Genomic DNA, 16,128 nt, shown 5'->3' on the forward strand with positions numbered 1-16,128 from the left:
TAATTCAATTTCAAACACAGATAGCCCTCAACATTTACAAAAGACATATACACACTTAGAAGACAGGAATACATACCTTCCCCCAACCCCTTTCACGCACACACTAAAACACTGTCAGTTCCCCATATGTGGGGAGAAGGGAGGGACGTTCCAGGGAAAACCGGGGGGAGGAAGGACCTGGAGGTAGAGAGGAGACATGGACAGCCCGGTACAGCAGGAGGTCAGTACTCCTCTGGGGCCCAGGGAGTCTGGAGCCAGAGGCCTGGCCGAGGTTCTGGGCGGGGATTGGGGGATCAATGGGAGGAGGGAGGGGGTGAGGCAAGCCAATCAACAGGCTCTGGAGTTCTGGGAAAGGGTAGACCAGGGACTGTGCTTAACCCATTCCCTTACCCCACTCGCCACCCCCATTCTTCTGTCTTCACCTGGTTTTTGTGATCAGAACTGAGAGGTACAAAGCCCAGTTCACCCATGGACAAGGAAGGTAAAAACCCATCTCTTCAGCCTCTCACCCCCACCTTCCAATACCTTGCCTCTTTCTCACCTTTCATCTTTTCCTCCTAAACACCTGTATTTCCTTCCTTGTGGAAGACTCTCTGGATTCCTCTCTTTTCTTCTTTCTGCTTCCCAAAAAGAGGCATAGGGAAGAAGGAAGTCTCAGGGACCTCACGAAATGGAGGACGGGGCAACAGGGGAGGTTTTTGTCTCCTGGAAAGGGAGTGAGGGAAGAGGCCAGAGTTGGTATTTGCAGAGCTGTCTCTGAACTTCGCCTTCCAATTACCAACCTGAAAGGAGGAGGGGCAAAGTTCTGGTGAGGCTGCGGAGGAGTGGGGGAAGGGACCCTGTCTACTGGGTATTGCTGTCTTCCCCAGGGGTGGGAAGCCAACATGATTCGGTATAACATCTGCACAGATGTGACACCACAGGATCGTGACAACTCGTTTCTGTTTCCTCATCTTTTTTTTTCTTTTTTTGGGCGGGGGTGTGTGTGAAGCAATTGGGGTTAAGTGACTTGCCCAGGGTCACACAGCTAGTAAGTGTCAAGTGGCCTGGATTTGAACTCAGGCCCTCCTGATTCCAGGGCTGATGCTCTATCCACTAGGACACCTGGCTGCCACAACAACTCATTTTTGCAAGTGCAAAGAATACTAGGAGAGGAGTGGGGAGACCCAGAACTTATTCCTAGCTCTGCTATGCTGTATGTGTCCTCTCTCTAGGCCTCAGTTTCTTCTTATGTCACATGAAGGATCAAATGATTTCTAAGGCCCCTTCCAGTCCCCATTTCTATGTTTTGGTTGGCCATTCTGACCATTTGATGGGAACATATTATTTTGCTATTACAAAGGAGGGAGAAAGATCAGATGTCAGAGCTGAAAGGGACCTTGGGCATCATCAGCTGATCAATAAGCATTTATTAAGGGTCAGTGGTGTGCCAGGCATTGTGCTAGACACTGGGGATAGAGACTGGACCCGTGATCCAGTGGGATATGAAACTCTCAGATGAGGAAGCAACGTGAGTTGACTCTGCTATGTCTGCAACTTAGTCTTAGAGACTTAGTGATTTGTCCAGGGTCACACAGCCAGAGGCGAGACTTGGACTCAAGTATCCTTGACTTTTAGGCCAACTCTATGTACTGTGCCATGTTGGATATACAGATGAATGTGGCAGTCTCTCCGCTCAAGGAACCTATGTTCTCTAGGGGGAGATAACATGAATATAAAGTCTAGTGAGCTTATCTCTTGGCTAACTATCTCAGAACCAGTCTGGGTACATCTTCCCCTCAAGAATCCAGGGATACCATTTAGGGACTGGGGTATCTCTTCTCTAAACATTGTCCAGTCAAGCCTCCACTGGCCATGTTCCTCCTAGGTGCCAGTGACTAGGCCCCCATTTCTATTTAACCAATTAAGATCAAGTAACTTTTTTTTTTTTTTGGTGAGGCAATTGGGGTTAAGTGACTTGCCCAGGGTCACACAGCTAGTAAGTGTCAAGTGTCTGAGGCTGGATTTGAACTCAGGTCCTCCTGACTCCAGGGCTGGTACTCTATCACTGTGCCACCTAGCTGCCCGTACATTAACTTTTCCAAAAGAATATTTATTTCAAAGATCTAACAAGAACCACACTCTTCTATACCACCTCAGTCCCTGGATAGAATGGGCTCAGACTTAACACAATTTCTCCATAGCATTAAATGCAATACCAATGCTGGATGAACCCCTTATTTAGGCTATTGCTGGGCTGGGTCCTAAAGGTTACCTCTTAGGGCATCCACACTGGGCTGGTTGTAAAACCCAGAATGGACTTGACTTTCACACTCCCAAGACTCTCCAAACTCCTGGATGTACAGAATACTCACTCTCTTCACCTTCTGAAATTCATAAAATTAGAGCCTCCAATTCCTCCACCCAAAAGGAAAGAACAAATACTGAGGTGAAAGACAGAGGCCTGTTTTCATGGGGCCACGTGTTGGTTTCAGAGAGAGAGAGAAAGAGAGAGAGTATGCAGGGCCTCTTCCCTTCCAGTGCCGTCTCTCACTGCCTGCCACCAGGGAAGAGTCACACAATCAAAGAGGCTACTGTCAAACATGTGGTTAGCAGACTAAAACCAGTTATAGAAGAGACTCCAAAGTCTTTCTGAGACCCATGTCAGCATACCTCTAGGGGCCCCCTAGACTTTCATGTGGGGAATTTCAACATTTGAGTAGGCTGATATACTTTGCACAGTTTCATGAGGACCCAGTGACTGGTCCTCATTACACTGAAAAATAGAAGTCAGATTTCATTCATTCATTCATTCATTCATTCATTCATTCATTCATTCATTCATTCACTCACTTATTTGTCTGTTTGTTTTATTTGGCCAAGGAGGCCACGAGGCTAGCAGTTGGGAGAATCAGGAAGGTATTCCTGTAGAAGGGGACATTTTGGCTAACTCTGGAAGGAAACCAGGTATTCTAAGAGATGGAGGCAAGGAAGCCAATCTGACAGCATTTAGGGGCATAATTAAAAAAAAAAAAAGGTGAGAACAGTAGCCTATAATCCAAACTCCCTCATGTTACAGAGAAGGAAACTGAAGCCCAGAGAAGGGATATGAACTGTCTTAAGGTGACAAAGGGAATTCACAGCAGACTTGAGAATAGAGCACTTATCTCCTCTTGCCATTATACTGTTACTGCCTCTGATATTTTCTTAGGTAAATAGGATAATAGAGTGATGTTTCATGTTCGCTCATCTTAGTTTGATGTGGGCAGAGCTCTTAGTTTATTCAACTTTTTTGGGGGGAGGCAGTCAACCTGAGGTAGGTGCTATTATTATTCCTATTTTATAGTTGAAGAAACTGAGGCAAACAGAGGTGAAGTGACTTGCCCAAGGTAACACAGTTAGTGTCTAAAGTCACATTTGAACTCAGGTCCTCCTGACTCTGGTGCTTCATCCACTGTGCCACCCAGCTTCCCCTGTTTATACATATTTTTGTCATTTGCCACAACACGTAAGAGATCAATAAACGCTAACTTCCCTAATTTAAGCTAAGTCTCCTGACATCCTGACATCCTGACATCTCCTGACATCCTGAGAAAGGTCCAGTCTCCTAAGGCAAGGCCACCATTTCTGTACAGGAAAAATGTGTTTCCTGGGGGCAGCTAGGTGGCTCAGTGGATAAAGCACTGTCCCAGGATTCAGGAGGACCTGAGTTCAAATCTGGCCTCAGACACTTGATACTTACTAACTGTGTGACCCTGGGCAAGTCACTTAACCCCAATTGCCCCGAAAACAAACAAACAAACAAAAATGTGTTTCCTCCCAAGCCTTGGCCACACATTTCTTTTTCCACTTGGGATGCTCAGTAAAGGTCCTGGCTCAGCTCATCTTCTGATTTGTATGACTGAGAGCTGGTTTGGCTATGTGGCTCACTTCTTATCAATTAATCAGAGGGGAAGCCTTACCTGGCCCTATCTTTCTCCCCCATCATATGAACACAATGACAATAATGACATCATTATCTTTGCATTCCTTCCTTCCCCATCAGAACCATGTGTATGTATGGCATGTTGGTTATTACAGATCAAGTCTCTTGTGAATCCATCCTCATGTTTACCAAAGAAATCACATTTTTCCCTGCTCCCAAATCTTTATCTATAGCCCAACTTCTCTCTCAAGCTCCAGGGCCCCATTTTCAACTGTCTCATGGAAATCACCCCCTGGTTGTCCTGTAAGCATCTCAAACCCAATAAAGTGTAAGTTCCTATTTTTTGTCTTTGGATCCCAAGCACCTAAAATAGTGTCTTATACCTTTTTTGTCCACTAAGTGCAGTACACTGCACTAAGCTCTAAGGTCACAAATGTAAGTTGAGTGAATTCAACATGTTCAAAACTGCCAAAAACAACAACAACAACAACAACAACAACAAAACCCTTGTCCTGACTTCTTTGCAGAGCAACAACTAAGCTTGGGCAACCAGAATTGCCAGAATTTAGAAGGGTTGATGACAGCACTTTAAGTTGTATAGGATTAAAACACCAGGATCACAAAAAGAGGCTGTAGAAGGTGTGGGAGGTTCGATGTGAGCTTAGGTAGAAAATCTGGGTGTGGGATGGAGGGGTCTAGTGGACTGCAAGCTTGATATGTTTTTGTTTTGTTTTGGTGAGGCAATTGGGGTTAAGTGACTTGCCCAGGGTCACACAGCTAGTAAGTGTCAAGTGTCTGAGGCCAGATTTGAACTCAGGTACTCCTGAATCCAGGGCCAGTGCTCTATCCACTGCACCACCTAGCTGCCCCTGCAAGCTTGATATGAATTTCCAGTTATGACTGGGTACCTGGTAAAGTCAATCTGATCTTAAACGGGGCTGTTATGAGGATCCTCTGAGATATTAAATATAGAGTGCTTTTTTGATGTTGCATTCACAATATGTCTCAGAACTTCCATTCTCTGTACCCCCTGCCACTACCCTCACACACATCTGCCTGGATTGTTGTGATAGTCTCCTAAAAAGGTCTCTACCTTCATGTTCTTCCTGTCTCCAACCTTTCCTTCATTCTGTTGCCTTAGGCGGTATGGATTTAACACTCTTCTAAAGAAACTTCAATGGTTCCCTGTTCTCTTGTTTATCAAGTATATTTCAAACTCTTTTGCCTGGCATTCAAAGCCCTGCCTCATTTAGTATAGCATTTCTAACCTTATTTCATATTACTGCCAGCATAGCCATTTGGTATTTTATGTTCTAAACCAATTGGAGCTCTAATATCATATTCAAATTCAAAACTCTTCTTTCTCTCTTCCTCTTTTCTGAGCAAACTCTGGGGGTAGTGTGGCGTTCTAGTGGGCTGCAAGCTTGATGTGAGTTTCCAGTTATGACTGGGCCCCTGAAAAATTTGATCTGATCTTAAATGGGGCTCAACCAAGAGTGAGGCCCTGATCTCACTCAAGGGGAAATTCCCCAGTGTCTAGGGAAGCAAGCTGGAAATAAGGGGATACATTGAGCATCTTTCTGCAACATATTTGCTTTCCAAAGTCTGTCTCTCTCTCTCTCTGTTTCTGTCTCTCTCTGTCGCTGTCTCTATCTCTGTCCCTCTCTTCCTCTGTCTCTGTCTGTCTGTCTGTCTGTCTCTCTCCCCACATATTTGGAGTTGATCCCCAAGAAAGTCTGAAACCTAATTTGTCTTTCTTTCTTGAAGCAGGAATAAAGAATATTTTTTTCTCTTTAAAACCTTAACATCAAACAAACAAACAAACAAAAAAAGAAAAACAAACAAAAAACAACTTTAACATCACCTCAATAGACACTCAGACATTCTTTTCAGTTAGGAGAGTCTCATGCAAAATGCTCTAGATTCATCCGGAAACCTGGGTTACATATACTTATCCATGTACATGTTGTCTCCCCTATAGACCATAAGCGCCTTGAGGGCAGGGATTTCATTTTTGTCTTTGTATTCCCTCTAACTAGCACATGGGTATTTAACCAGTGCTTGGCCCTGGAGCCAGGAGGACCTGAGTTCAAACCTGGCCTCAGACACTTGACACTTACTAGCTGAGTGACCTGGGGCAAGTCACTTAACCCCAATTGCCTTACAAAAAACCCAAAACCAAACAAATGCTTACTAATTGATTGATTACTATTTGGTTTCCCTCTAGATATGGGTCAAGATCTCAGAAAAGAAGTCAGATTTGGGAGTCATCTGCATAGTTTAAATTGAGGATAAAATGAGATTGTCAGAGGAATGTATTGAGAGAAAGGACTTGGAGAGGGGATGTCAAGTTAGTGATGGAGACAAAAGAAATGGTTGAGACAGAAAAAAAAACCAGAAGAATCATGTCTTTGCAGCCAAGGGTAAAGAGAGGATCCAAGCAGAGAACGGTGTGGTTAACAGGTTCACAACCTACCAAGAGGTCGAGGACCATAAAGGTTGCAACTGGATTTGGTGATTAGCGGGCAGGGTCACTGATAGACCTCAGAGGAAGTAACTTCAGTAGAGTGGTTGGACACAAGTTAGAGTGCAAGGCATGGAGGACAATGGGTGGTAAAGCACTTGAGTCAGTTTGAATACACAACTTACAGTTTTGACAGTGGGGATGTGGGGCAATGGCAGAATTAGGGAGAAGGGTTAAAGGACGACTTTCTTTTTTTTTTAGGATTGGGGAATTCTGAGAGTGTTTGCAGGCAGAGAGGAAGGGCCAGTTGTATTATTATATGTATTAACTTTACTGTCTACATTATATCCTTCTGTGGTAATGGTTCATATTTTTTGTGTTTGCATCCCCAGTGTTTAGCATAATGTATGTAGCAGGTACATAATATGTGTTTGTTGAATTGAATTTAAATGGAGGAGAGTTTGGTGATTTTAAAAAAGGAGACTTAACCTAGATGGGAGGCTGTGGTGTAGAACATTGCATATACTGTCAGACTCAGTTGATATGTTTATTAGTATTAGCAAACTGCTTTTCTCAATTAAAAAATAATTATTTAACATTCATTAATTTTTTTTTTGCATTTCCAATTCTCTCCTTCCCTCTCCCCTCTCCCCTCTCCCCAACCTATTGAGGAGGCAAGCAATATGATATCAATTACACATGTGAAATCATGCAAAACATTTCCATATTTGCCATGCTGTAGGGGAAAAAAAAACAGGAAAAAATAAAGTGGAAAAAAATATATTTCAATCTATACTCAGAGTTAATCAGTTCTTTCTCTGGATGTAGATAGCATTTTTCTTCATTCATCCTTTGGATCATTGTATTGATTAGAGTACCTAAGACAAAGTTGATCATTGTTACAATATTGCTGTTACTATTGTAAGGAGCTAAAGCTCTAGCTATACTATCTAAAATCTAATGAGTGGTCACCAATAAATTATAAGCTTTAGCAAAAGTATTTAAGTGTTTAAGTATTTATTAAAGAGCATTAGGATCAGAGAGAAAGGTAAAAATCTAACTATTTCTAAGAGACCCCATCATCCAACCTGCCATGGCGAGGTCAGGAACCAAAAGAGAGAGACCCCCTCCACCAGCATCTGCTTCCTACTTTGTGTCCTCTTCCCAGAAATGGGAGGCTCCTCAAGTTGATTGGCTGGTAGCTTTGATAGACAGTACCCACGAGCAAGCATCACTTCCTGACACCAAGGAACTGACCACATGGTTTGCCCTCAGAAGCCTTTTCCTCATGGCAGAGCTTTCCTACAGTAGCTCTCCAGCAGGTGGCATCATTCCAATTGTTACACTATCTACAATGTTCTCCTGGTTCTGCTCACTTCTCTTTGCATCAGTTCATGTCTTAGGTTTTTCTAAAACCACCCACCTCATCATTTCTTATAGTATTCCACCACCCACCTTTATTTCTTTTTATTTGTTGGCGCAGGGAGAGTGAGGAGGTCAGGTGGGCTGGAGTGGGGGTAGGTTTGCATTGGGGACTTTGGGGAGAGGTTAGACAGGAAATGTGGGAGTAGGGTTTTGAATAGCCAATCAGTTGCCAAGTCTTGATGATTCTTCCCCTACAGCATCTCTTGGATCTATTCCCTGGTACAGTGGAAAGAGAGCTGGATCTGGAGCCAAAGTACCTGACTTTGAATCCTAGCTCTGCTACTGCTGCCTTGTGACCTTGGGGAAGTCACACTTCCTTGTTTTGTTTTTTTTTTTTTTTTTTTTTGCAGGGCAATGGGGGTTAAGTGATTTGCCCAGGGTCACACAGCTAGTGTCAAGTGTCTGAGGCCGGATTTGAACTCAGGTACTCTTGAATCCAGGTCCGGTGCTTTATCCACTGTACCACCTAGCCGCCCCCACTTCCTTGTTTTTAAAATGAGGGATTTAGACTTTAAGGTTCCATCCCCTTCTTACTACTTACTTAGCCATCACATTAGTTCAGACTTTTCTCCTGGACTAATACAATAACTTCCTAATTGGTTTCCCTGCCTTTAGTCTCTCTCTCTCCTATCCATCCTCCATACAGCTGTCAAAGTGATATTCCTAAAGCACAAGTTTGAACATATGCCTTCTCTGCTCAATAAACTTCTGTGGCTCTGTATTACTTCTGCGTTCAAATGATTGGCTGTTTGTTGTCCTTCATGCTTGAAGATGACCAAAATGATATCACTATACTGGGGTCAAGGTACAGTGTGTCTGACCAGCTCTGAAGGCTCTACCACAGGTGGGGCACAGATCATCCATATGAACATTTGGAATGGAGATGTCTCTATATTTGTGCATCTCACGTTTCTTTTGAGCTACTGCAATTCTGCTTTGCTCATAGAGCGCAGTGCCTTATTTGATGTGGGCACGTTATCCTGGGTGGTCCTGTGCCAGTGTATCCCATGTCTCACTATTTCAAAGTTCTTCAAAGAGACCTTGAGAGTGTCCTTGTATGGGGTCTTCTGTGAGCACTTGCCTTGTGTGAGTTTTCCATAAAATACTCTCTTAGGCAAATGTACATTTGGCATTTGAACTGTGGCCAGCACATCAGAGTTGTGCTCTCTGTAGTAGAGACTGATTGCTTGCCCATTCTTGTTGAAAAAGGACCTCAGCGTCCAATACAAATACAAACTCAAGTACAGACTCTTCTGTTTGGCATTTAAAGATTATCACAATCTGATTTCACTTTTCCTTTTCAGGCTTATCGCTCCCCCTTTTACTTGATGGTGTAGCTATACTGGTCTTTCTACTGCTCCTCACACTTGATATTCCATCTATGTGTTTTTGTATAAATTGCCTCTCATGCCTAGGGGATATGTCTATGTGTGTAGAACGGGGCAGAAAATGGAGGGGGGCCTTCCTAAATGTGTTTACTCCCTCTTCATCTTAGTTACCCTGGCTTCCTTCGAAGTTTCCCTTAAGTACCACCTCCTACATGATGCCATCCCAATTCCCCCAGCAGAAAGTGCCTCCCCACCCCCGACAAATTACCTGCTATTTATTTTGAATGTAGCACCCAATCTGGGCTTGCCTCTTCAACCTGGTGCTCACAAGTTTGCAGGTTGGGTCCCCAGGGAGGTGACTACTACCTTGGGTTCCAAGCGTACCTTCTGGGTACCCATTCCTAAAACTATAACTTATGAACCTTTCTCCTGAGAGATTATTTTTTAATTATCAGGTTGTAGACACAATTAACTCAAAATGAAGGCTGAGAGCTTAGTAAGAACAGTACCTATAAAATATTCCTTCTATAAACCTGGGATGCACTCTCCCACAAATATACATAGAATTGTTGGGAAGAGTGGGCTCAGTCTTAGAATAAAATGGTAGCGAGGCACTTATCTACTGAACATATGTCCAAAGCAATTCACTCTGGTACTGTAGGGTACCACTGTCCTTTTTCATAGAGTCTTCACAGCATCTCTTCTGAGCTGTTCACTCAGGCAAACTCCTCTTCTCAGCTCGAGTCTCAGCTGCCAGGGTTAGTTATCTCCTGAATTTATAACCAGCTCCCTTCTATGTTTCCAGAGGTCTTGCTCCTTTTGGAATGCTGCCTTTATGTCTCTGCATCTTTCTGGAGAGTGTCTCTATTCTCTGCCACAAACTGCTTGACATTCTAAACTCTTCCATTCTAGTTAGGATGTCTCCTACTTGGCAAATAGCTGTACTGTAAGATGACATCATCTGTTGTCAAATGTCCACATGAGAGGAGGGGAGAAAATCCCTTCCGATACCCCTACTGCCGTGTTGTATTGGTGGAGGGGTCACACCCCACAAAGCTTCCCTTTACTGCCCTTCTAGCATCTCTTTCTACCTTGCAAAGGATTGACACGGCTTGGGGTGGGTGGTCTTTGTACTTTATTAGCATATTAATACCTTATTACTTCCACTAGCCACCAAATTCTGGCCCCCACCCTGTATACTTTGTATTTACTTACATGTGTTTATGCTGTCTTTCCATATAGAATGTATACTTCTTGAGGGCAGGAATTTTTTTTGGGGGGGGGTCTTTGTATTCCCAGCATCTAGCACAGTACCTGAGAAATAGTATGTACTTAATAAATGCTTATTGATGGATTGATTCGTTGATTTGAATGCCAGGGATTTGAAGGTGGAAGTCCAGAGGACTGAACTGTGAATTAGAATTGGGTTCAAATTTAGGCTCCCATACTTGCTCGTTTGGGGCCATATGTGAAATGAGGAGGTTGGGCTAGATAATTTCCAAAAGGCCCTATTGGTTCAGAAGAGATATTTGGCTCCTTGGAAGGATGCCTGGACCTTGGTCGTAGTTAGGGTAGAAGTGGAAGCAGTTCTGGGACCTGATCAAGGTGGGGAACTACTGGGAGGAGCTAGGCTGTGGGGCATTGTCCTGGGGCTCAGGACACTATCTTTCTCCAGGAGGAAAGCGAGGCCTTAGGATAACTCTATTAGCAGGGTTCTCAAAGTGCAGTCCTTGAACTCTTTTTTTTTTTTTTTTTTTTTTTGGTTTTTTTTGCAGGGCAATGAGGGTTAAGTGACTTGCCCAGGGTCACACAGCTAGTAAGTGTCAAGAGTCTGAGGCTGGATTTGAACTCAGGTACCCCCGAATCCAGGGCCGGTGCTTTACCACTGCGCCATCTAGCTGCCCCCTCCTTGAACTCTTAAAGTAAGTCTCTGAGACTTTTTCTTTTCTTTTCCTTTTTTTTTAATCTTAAAAGTATTTTTATTTTCCAGTTACATGTAAAGATAGATTTCAACATTTGTTTTTATAAGATTTTGAGTTCCGAATTTTTCTCCCTCCTTAACTTCCCTCCCCAAGACAGAAAACAATCTGATATAGGTTATATGTATACAATCACGTTAAACAAATATCTGCATTAGTCATATTGTGAAAGAAGAATCAGAACAAAAAGGAAAAGCCTCTGAGTCTCTTTCAAAGGGGGACCATGAGGTCAAAACTATTTTCATAATAATACTAAGATTGTTTCGCTTATTAAAATGCACTTCCCTTTTTCCAACTACATATCTCTGTGAAGCCAGATTTTCTTCATATACTTCAACCACAACAACATATCACAACTGATTGAATTCAGCAGCTGTGAAAATCCAGCTGTCTTCTACCCAGCCAGATGTTCAAGAGATTTTTCAAAAATGTGTAAAACAATGATAGTACTTTCATGAATTTTTTGTTTTTTAAAATAGCTATTTTTAGGGGGCGGCTAGGTGGCTCAGTGGATAAAGCACCGGCCCTGGATTCAGGAGTACCTGAGTTCAAATCCGGCCTCAGACACTTGACACTTACTAGCTGTGTGACCCTGGGCAAATCACTTAACCCCCATTGTCTGGCAAAACAACAAAAACAAAAACAAAAAACAAAAAATAGCTATTTTTCACAAAGCTATATTATGTCAACATGTAATGCATGTATTATTGTTTTTAGGTGAATGAAAAAATAAATCTTTAAGATTTTTCTCATTTTAATTTTCTAATATGATTGATATGGCCCACATAAACAAAAACTCCTTGGGGGAAGGTCCTCAGTAATTTTTAAGAATATAAATGGGGTCTTGAGACCCAAATGTTTGAGAACCACTGGTCCAGCCCAGAAAGACTCCTCAATCCTGTGCTCGCCTGGGAGTGGGGCACTCACCCAGCCTTCCCATTCTTTTCTCTGACCACCAGATGGCAATATTGTATCAACTCGACACGGTCTGCCTGGTGACTTTCGTTTCTTTTCTCTCCCTCCCTCCTAGATCTTACCCTGCTTCTGCCCCCCAGGACCCTGGAGGCCCTGGCAGATTCCTGGTTACGGGAGGACTGCCCTGGCTTTGACTATGCAGCCCTGGTGGCCAAAGCAGCTCCTTCCCAAGCTGTCCTGTGGGCTAAGTCCCCTGGAGTACTGGCGGGGAAGCCGTTCTTTGATGCCATCTTCTCCCGGCTAGACTGCCAGGTGACCTGGTTCCTCCCTGAAGGCTCTCACCTGGTGCCGGTGGCCCGAGTGGCCGAAGTCCGGGGCCCCGCTCACCGTCTGCTCCTGGGTGAGCGGGTGGCCCTCAATGCCCTGGCCCGATGCAGTGGGGTGGCCAGTGCCGCTGCAGCCGCCGTGGAAACGGCCCGGGACGCTGGCTGGACCGGGCATGTGGCCGGGACCAGGAAGACCACTCCCGGCTTCCGACTGGTAGAGAAGTACGGGCTGCTGGTGGGGGGTGCAGTGGCCCACCGCTATGACCTGGGGGGTCTCGTGATGGTGAAGGACAACCACATCATGGCAGCTGGTGGTGTGGAAGAGGTATAGCCAGAGACTTTGGTCCGATCCATCTCCATCTGTGCCGGGCCTTGCTTTGTCCCTAATCCCATCCAACTGTTAACCCAGATGAAATCCCAGACTGACTAATCTCATCCTGAAGCCCAATGACAACTAGAATCACATCCCAAATGGCTTCAAATCTAGGCTTTGAGGTTTATTTTGTCCCCCCCACCCACCCAAGGCAATGAGGGTTAAGTGACTTGCCCAGGGTCACACAGCTAGTAAGTGTCAAGTGTCTGAGACTGGATTTAAACTCAGGTCTTCCCGAATCCAGGACCAGTGCTTTATCCACTGCACCATCTAGCTGTCCTCTTAACATTGATTTTTAAAACTTCATGCTCCACATTCTTTTTCTCCCTCCCTTCCCACCCCCCTTTAGAATTCAAGCAATTCAATATAAGTTATACATGTGTAGTCATGCAAAACAATGAGATAATATTTGTAAAAGGATTTAACGCAGTACCTGACACATAGTAGGCACTGTATAAATACTCATACCTTTTCCCTTCCACTTATATTATCTACCTCACAGGGTTGTTCTAAAGTCACTTAGTCAACAAGCATTTAGTAAGCACTTGCTCTATGCAGGGCACTATGCTAAACTCAGAGGCAGCCAAGTGGTTCAGTGGATAGTGTGCTAGGCCTGGAGTCAGAAAGACCTGAATTCAAATCCTTCCTCAGACACTCAGTAGCCAAGTGATCTTGTGAGTCACTTAATCTCTGTTTGCCTTAACCTGCAGGAGAAGGAAATGGCAAACCACTCCAGCATCTTTGCCAAGAAAAACCCAAGGATAGCATGGTCCACAGAGTCACGAAGAGTTAGACGTGACTGAACAAGATGCTAAGCTCAGTCCATACAAAGAGAGGCAAAAACAATCCTTTCCTCTCGGAGCATACATTCCAATGGGGGTGGGGGTGGGGGACAGCTTGTAAATAACTGGGTCCACAGGCAGAGCAGATGGAAGTGAAGAACATCAGCTGAGTCACAAAGGAAGCCACCAAGAGGTGATGGTGAGGGGAGGGAGTGTTACACTGCCAATGTAAAGGAGGTGGAGTGTGGGCTCCATGTTTGGACACCTTGGAGGGGACCAGTGTGGCCAGATGGCAGAGAACTTGGAAGGGAGGCAGGTATAAGAAGCCTGCTAAAAGGGGCAGCTAGGTGGTACAGTGGATAAAGCACTGGCCCTGGAGTCGGGAGGACCAGTGTTCAAATCCAGCCTAAGACACTTGACACTCACTAGCTGTGTGACCCTGGGCAAGTCACTTAACCCTCATTGCCCTGGGGTGGGGAGGAAGACTGCTAAAGTAAGAAGGGACTTTCAGCACCAAATAGAAGAATTTCATTTTGATGCTGGAGGTCCCCCTGAAACACACTGGTGTAGTCAGATCTAAGCTTGAGCAAAACCACCTGGGCAGGTAAGTGGAAGGTGGATCAAAGTAGGGAAAAGATAGGGCGGGGAGAGCAGTTAGAGAGCATAGGCTGAAAAGAGAAGCTTTGGGTTCTTTATGAACCTTAAGGAGCCACAGACTTGTGAGTTGTTATTATAATAATTATTACGACCTTCCTGGTCCCTCCTGTCCCAAGGCCCAGCAGTCAAACCATTGCCCAGTGATACCCTCTTCTTCCTGCCCCAATCCCTAAGCCCCATCTTCCACCATAGGCTGTTCAAAGAGCTCGGAGGGCTGGAGACTTTGCCCTGAAGCTGGAGGTTGAGTGTAGTAGCCTACAAGAGGCCCTGAAGGCTGCCCAGGCAGGTGCTGATCTTGTTCTGCTGGACAACTTCTCCCCGGAGGTGAGACTGAGACATTCAACTCTGGGTTTTCTTCCTGGGAGAGGAGCCATTGGTTAGGATGTTGGGATTGGTTGGTAGCAGATCTGGTTCTTACCAACCCCTTTCTTCTTCTCTCCAACAGGCACTGCACCCCACAGCAGCAGCGGTGAAGGCTAAGTTTCCACAGGTTGGGGTGGAGGCAAGTGGGGGCATCACCTTGAACAATCTTCCTCAGTTCTGCGGGCCTCATATCGATGTCATCTCTCTGGGGGCCTTGACTCAGGCAGCTTCTGTGGTTGACTTCTCCCTGAAGCTGTTTGCAGAAAGTAGTGAGACCCTGAAGCCTAGATTTCAGTGAGCCGGAAAATGAATAGAGGGCAGCTAGGTGGCGCAGTGGATAAAGCACTGGCCTTGGATTCAGGAGGACCTGAGTTCAAATCCAGCATCAGACACTTGACACTAGCCGTGTGACCTTGGGCAAGTCACTTAACCCTCATTGCCCCACAAAAATTAAAAAAAGAAAGTGCCATGTCGAAAATGAATAAAGAAGAGGGTAATAAACTGGCTTATCTTTACGGCTCAAATTCAGCTCCTTTTTGGGAGGGGTGGGGATGGAGGCTGAGCACACCCTGGGTTTCAAGAGAAGTTTCTTTTACTTTCCCTGGGCAGTCAAAGGAAAGAGAGTATCTTAGATCAAACCTCGATGGGGGCTCACATGCTTGGATCAAGCCGAGATGGGAGAGAAGGATTCATATAAGCCCCTTCCTCCCAGGAAACCCAATGACTCCTCTCCCAGCCTCATAGTGTCAGTCATTACCCAACTGCAAATGTAGCATGATACAAAAAAGAAGAATGCTGAACCATAGCTGGAATCCCAGCTTCACTACTCACTGCTTGTGGGACCTGGGGAAAGTCACCCCCTTCTCTGAACCTCATTTTCCTTACATGTAAAATGAGGGATAGCTAGGTAACTCATTGGATAGGGCACTGGGCCTGCAGTCAGGAAGATCTGAGTTCAAATCCATTCTCAGATACTTCCTAGCCATGTGACCCTGGGCAAATCACTTAACCTTTGTTTGCCTTAATCCACTGGAGAATGAGATGGCAATCCCCTCCAGCATCTTTGCTAAGCAAACTTCATGGACAGTATGGTCCACAGGGTCACCAAGAGTTGGATATGACTGAACAACTACAACAAAATGAGGGGATTGGTCTAGATCAGGGTTTCTTAAACTTTTTCCACTCTTGATCCCTTTTTGCCCAAGAAATTTTTACGTCAACCTGGGTATGTAAGTATATAAAGTAGGTATACAAATCAAACCTTTACTGCCAAATTTCTCATGACCCCCACATCGGGTTATGCGACCCCATATGGGGTCAAAACCCACAGTATAAGAAGCTTCAGTCAAAAGAAAAAAAAAAGAAGCTTCAGTCTTAGTGGTATCAAACTCAAATAGAGAAGAGGGCTATGAAACCACTTATAAGGATCTCTGTGGGCTGCATATTGACTTAGAGAACCACATATCAACATTATTGTTCAGTCATTTTTCAGTCATGTTTGATGATTTTTTTTTTGGTGGGGCAATGAGGGTTAAGTGACTTGCCTAGGGTCACACAGCTAGTAAGTGTCAAGTGTCTGAGGTCAAATTTGAACTCAGGTCCTCCTGAATCT

General features: G+C 44.6%; 1 protein-coding gene across 1 annotated transcript; it reads left to right on the plus strand.

Annotated features, from left to right (window-relative positions):
* The first annotated feature begins 323 nt into the window (after positions 1-323).
* On the plus strand, positions 324-15,040 carry QPRT (quinolinate phosphoribosyltransferase). Its single transcript, XM_043977887.1, has 4 exons — positions 324-481; positions 12,131-12,666; positions 14,346-14,477; positions 14,599-15,040. Exons 1-4 carry the CDS (start codon positions 469-471, stop codon positions 14,812-14,814), a joined length of 897 nt encoding a protein of 298 aa, XP_043833822.1. The 5' UTR covers positions 324-468; the 3' UTR covers positions 14,815-15,040.
* The last annotated feature ends 1,088 nt before the right edge of the window (positions 15,041-16,128 follow it).

This window comes from Dromiciops gliroides, chromosome 1, assembly GCF_019393635.1.
Source record: "Dromiciops gliroides isolate mDroGli1 chromosome 1, mDroGli1.pri, whole genome shotgun sequence".
Lineage (NCBI taxonomy): Eukaryota > Metazoa > Chordata > Mammalia > Microbiotheria > Microbiotheriidae > Dromiciops > Dromiciops gliroides.

Excerpts from the sequence above, each read along its gene's own strand:
- QPRT (XM_043977887.1), top strand. Across the intron at positions 12,667-14,345 it reads CAGCTGGTGGTGTGGAAGAG|GCTGTTCAAAGAGCTCGGAG; the intron begins GTATAGCCAGAG and ends CTTCCACCATAG. Across the intron at positions 14,478-14,598 it reads TGGACAACTTCTCCCCGGAG|GCACTGCACCCCACAGCAGC; the intron begins GTGAGACTGAGA and ends TCTCTCCAACAG.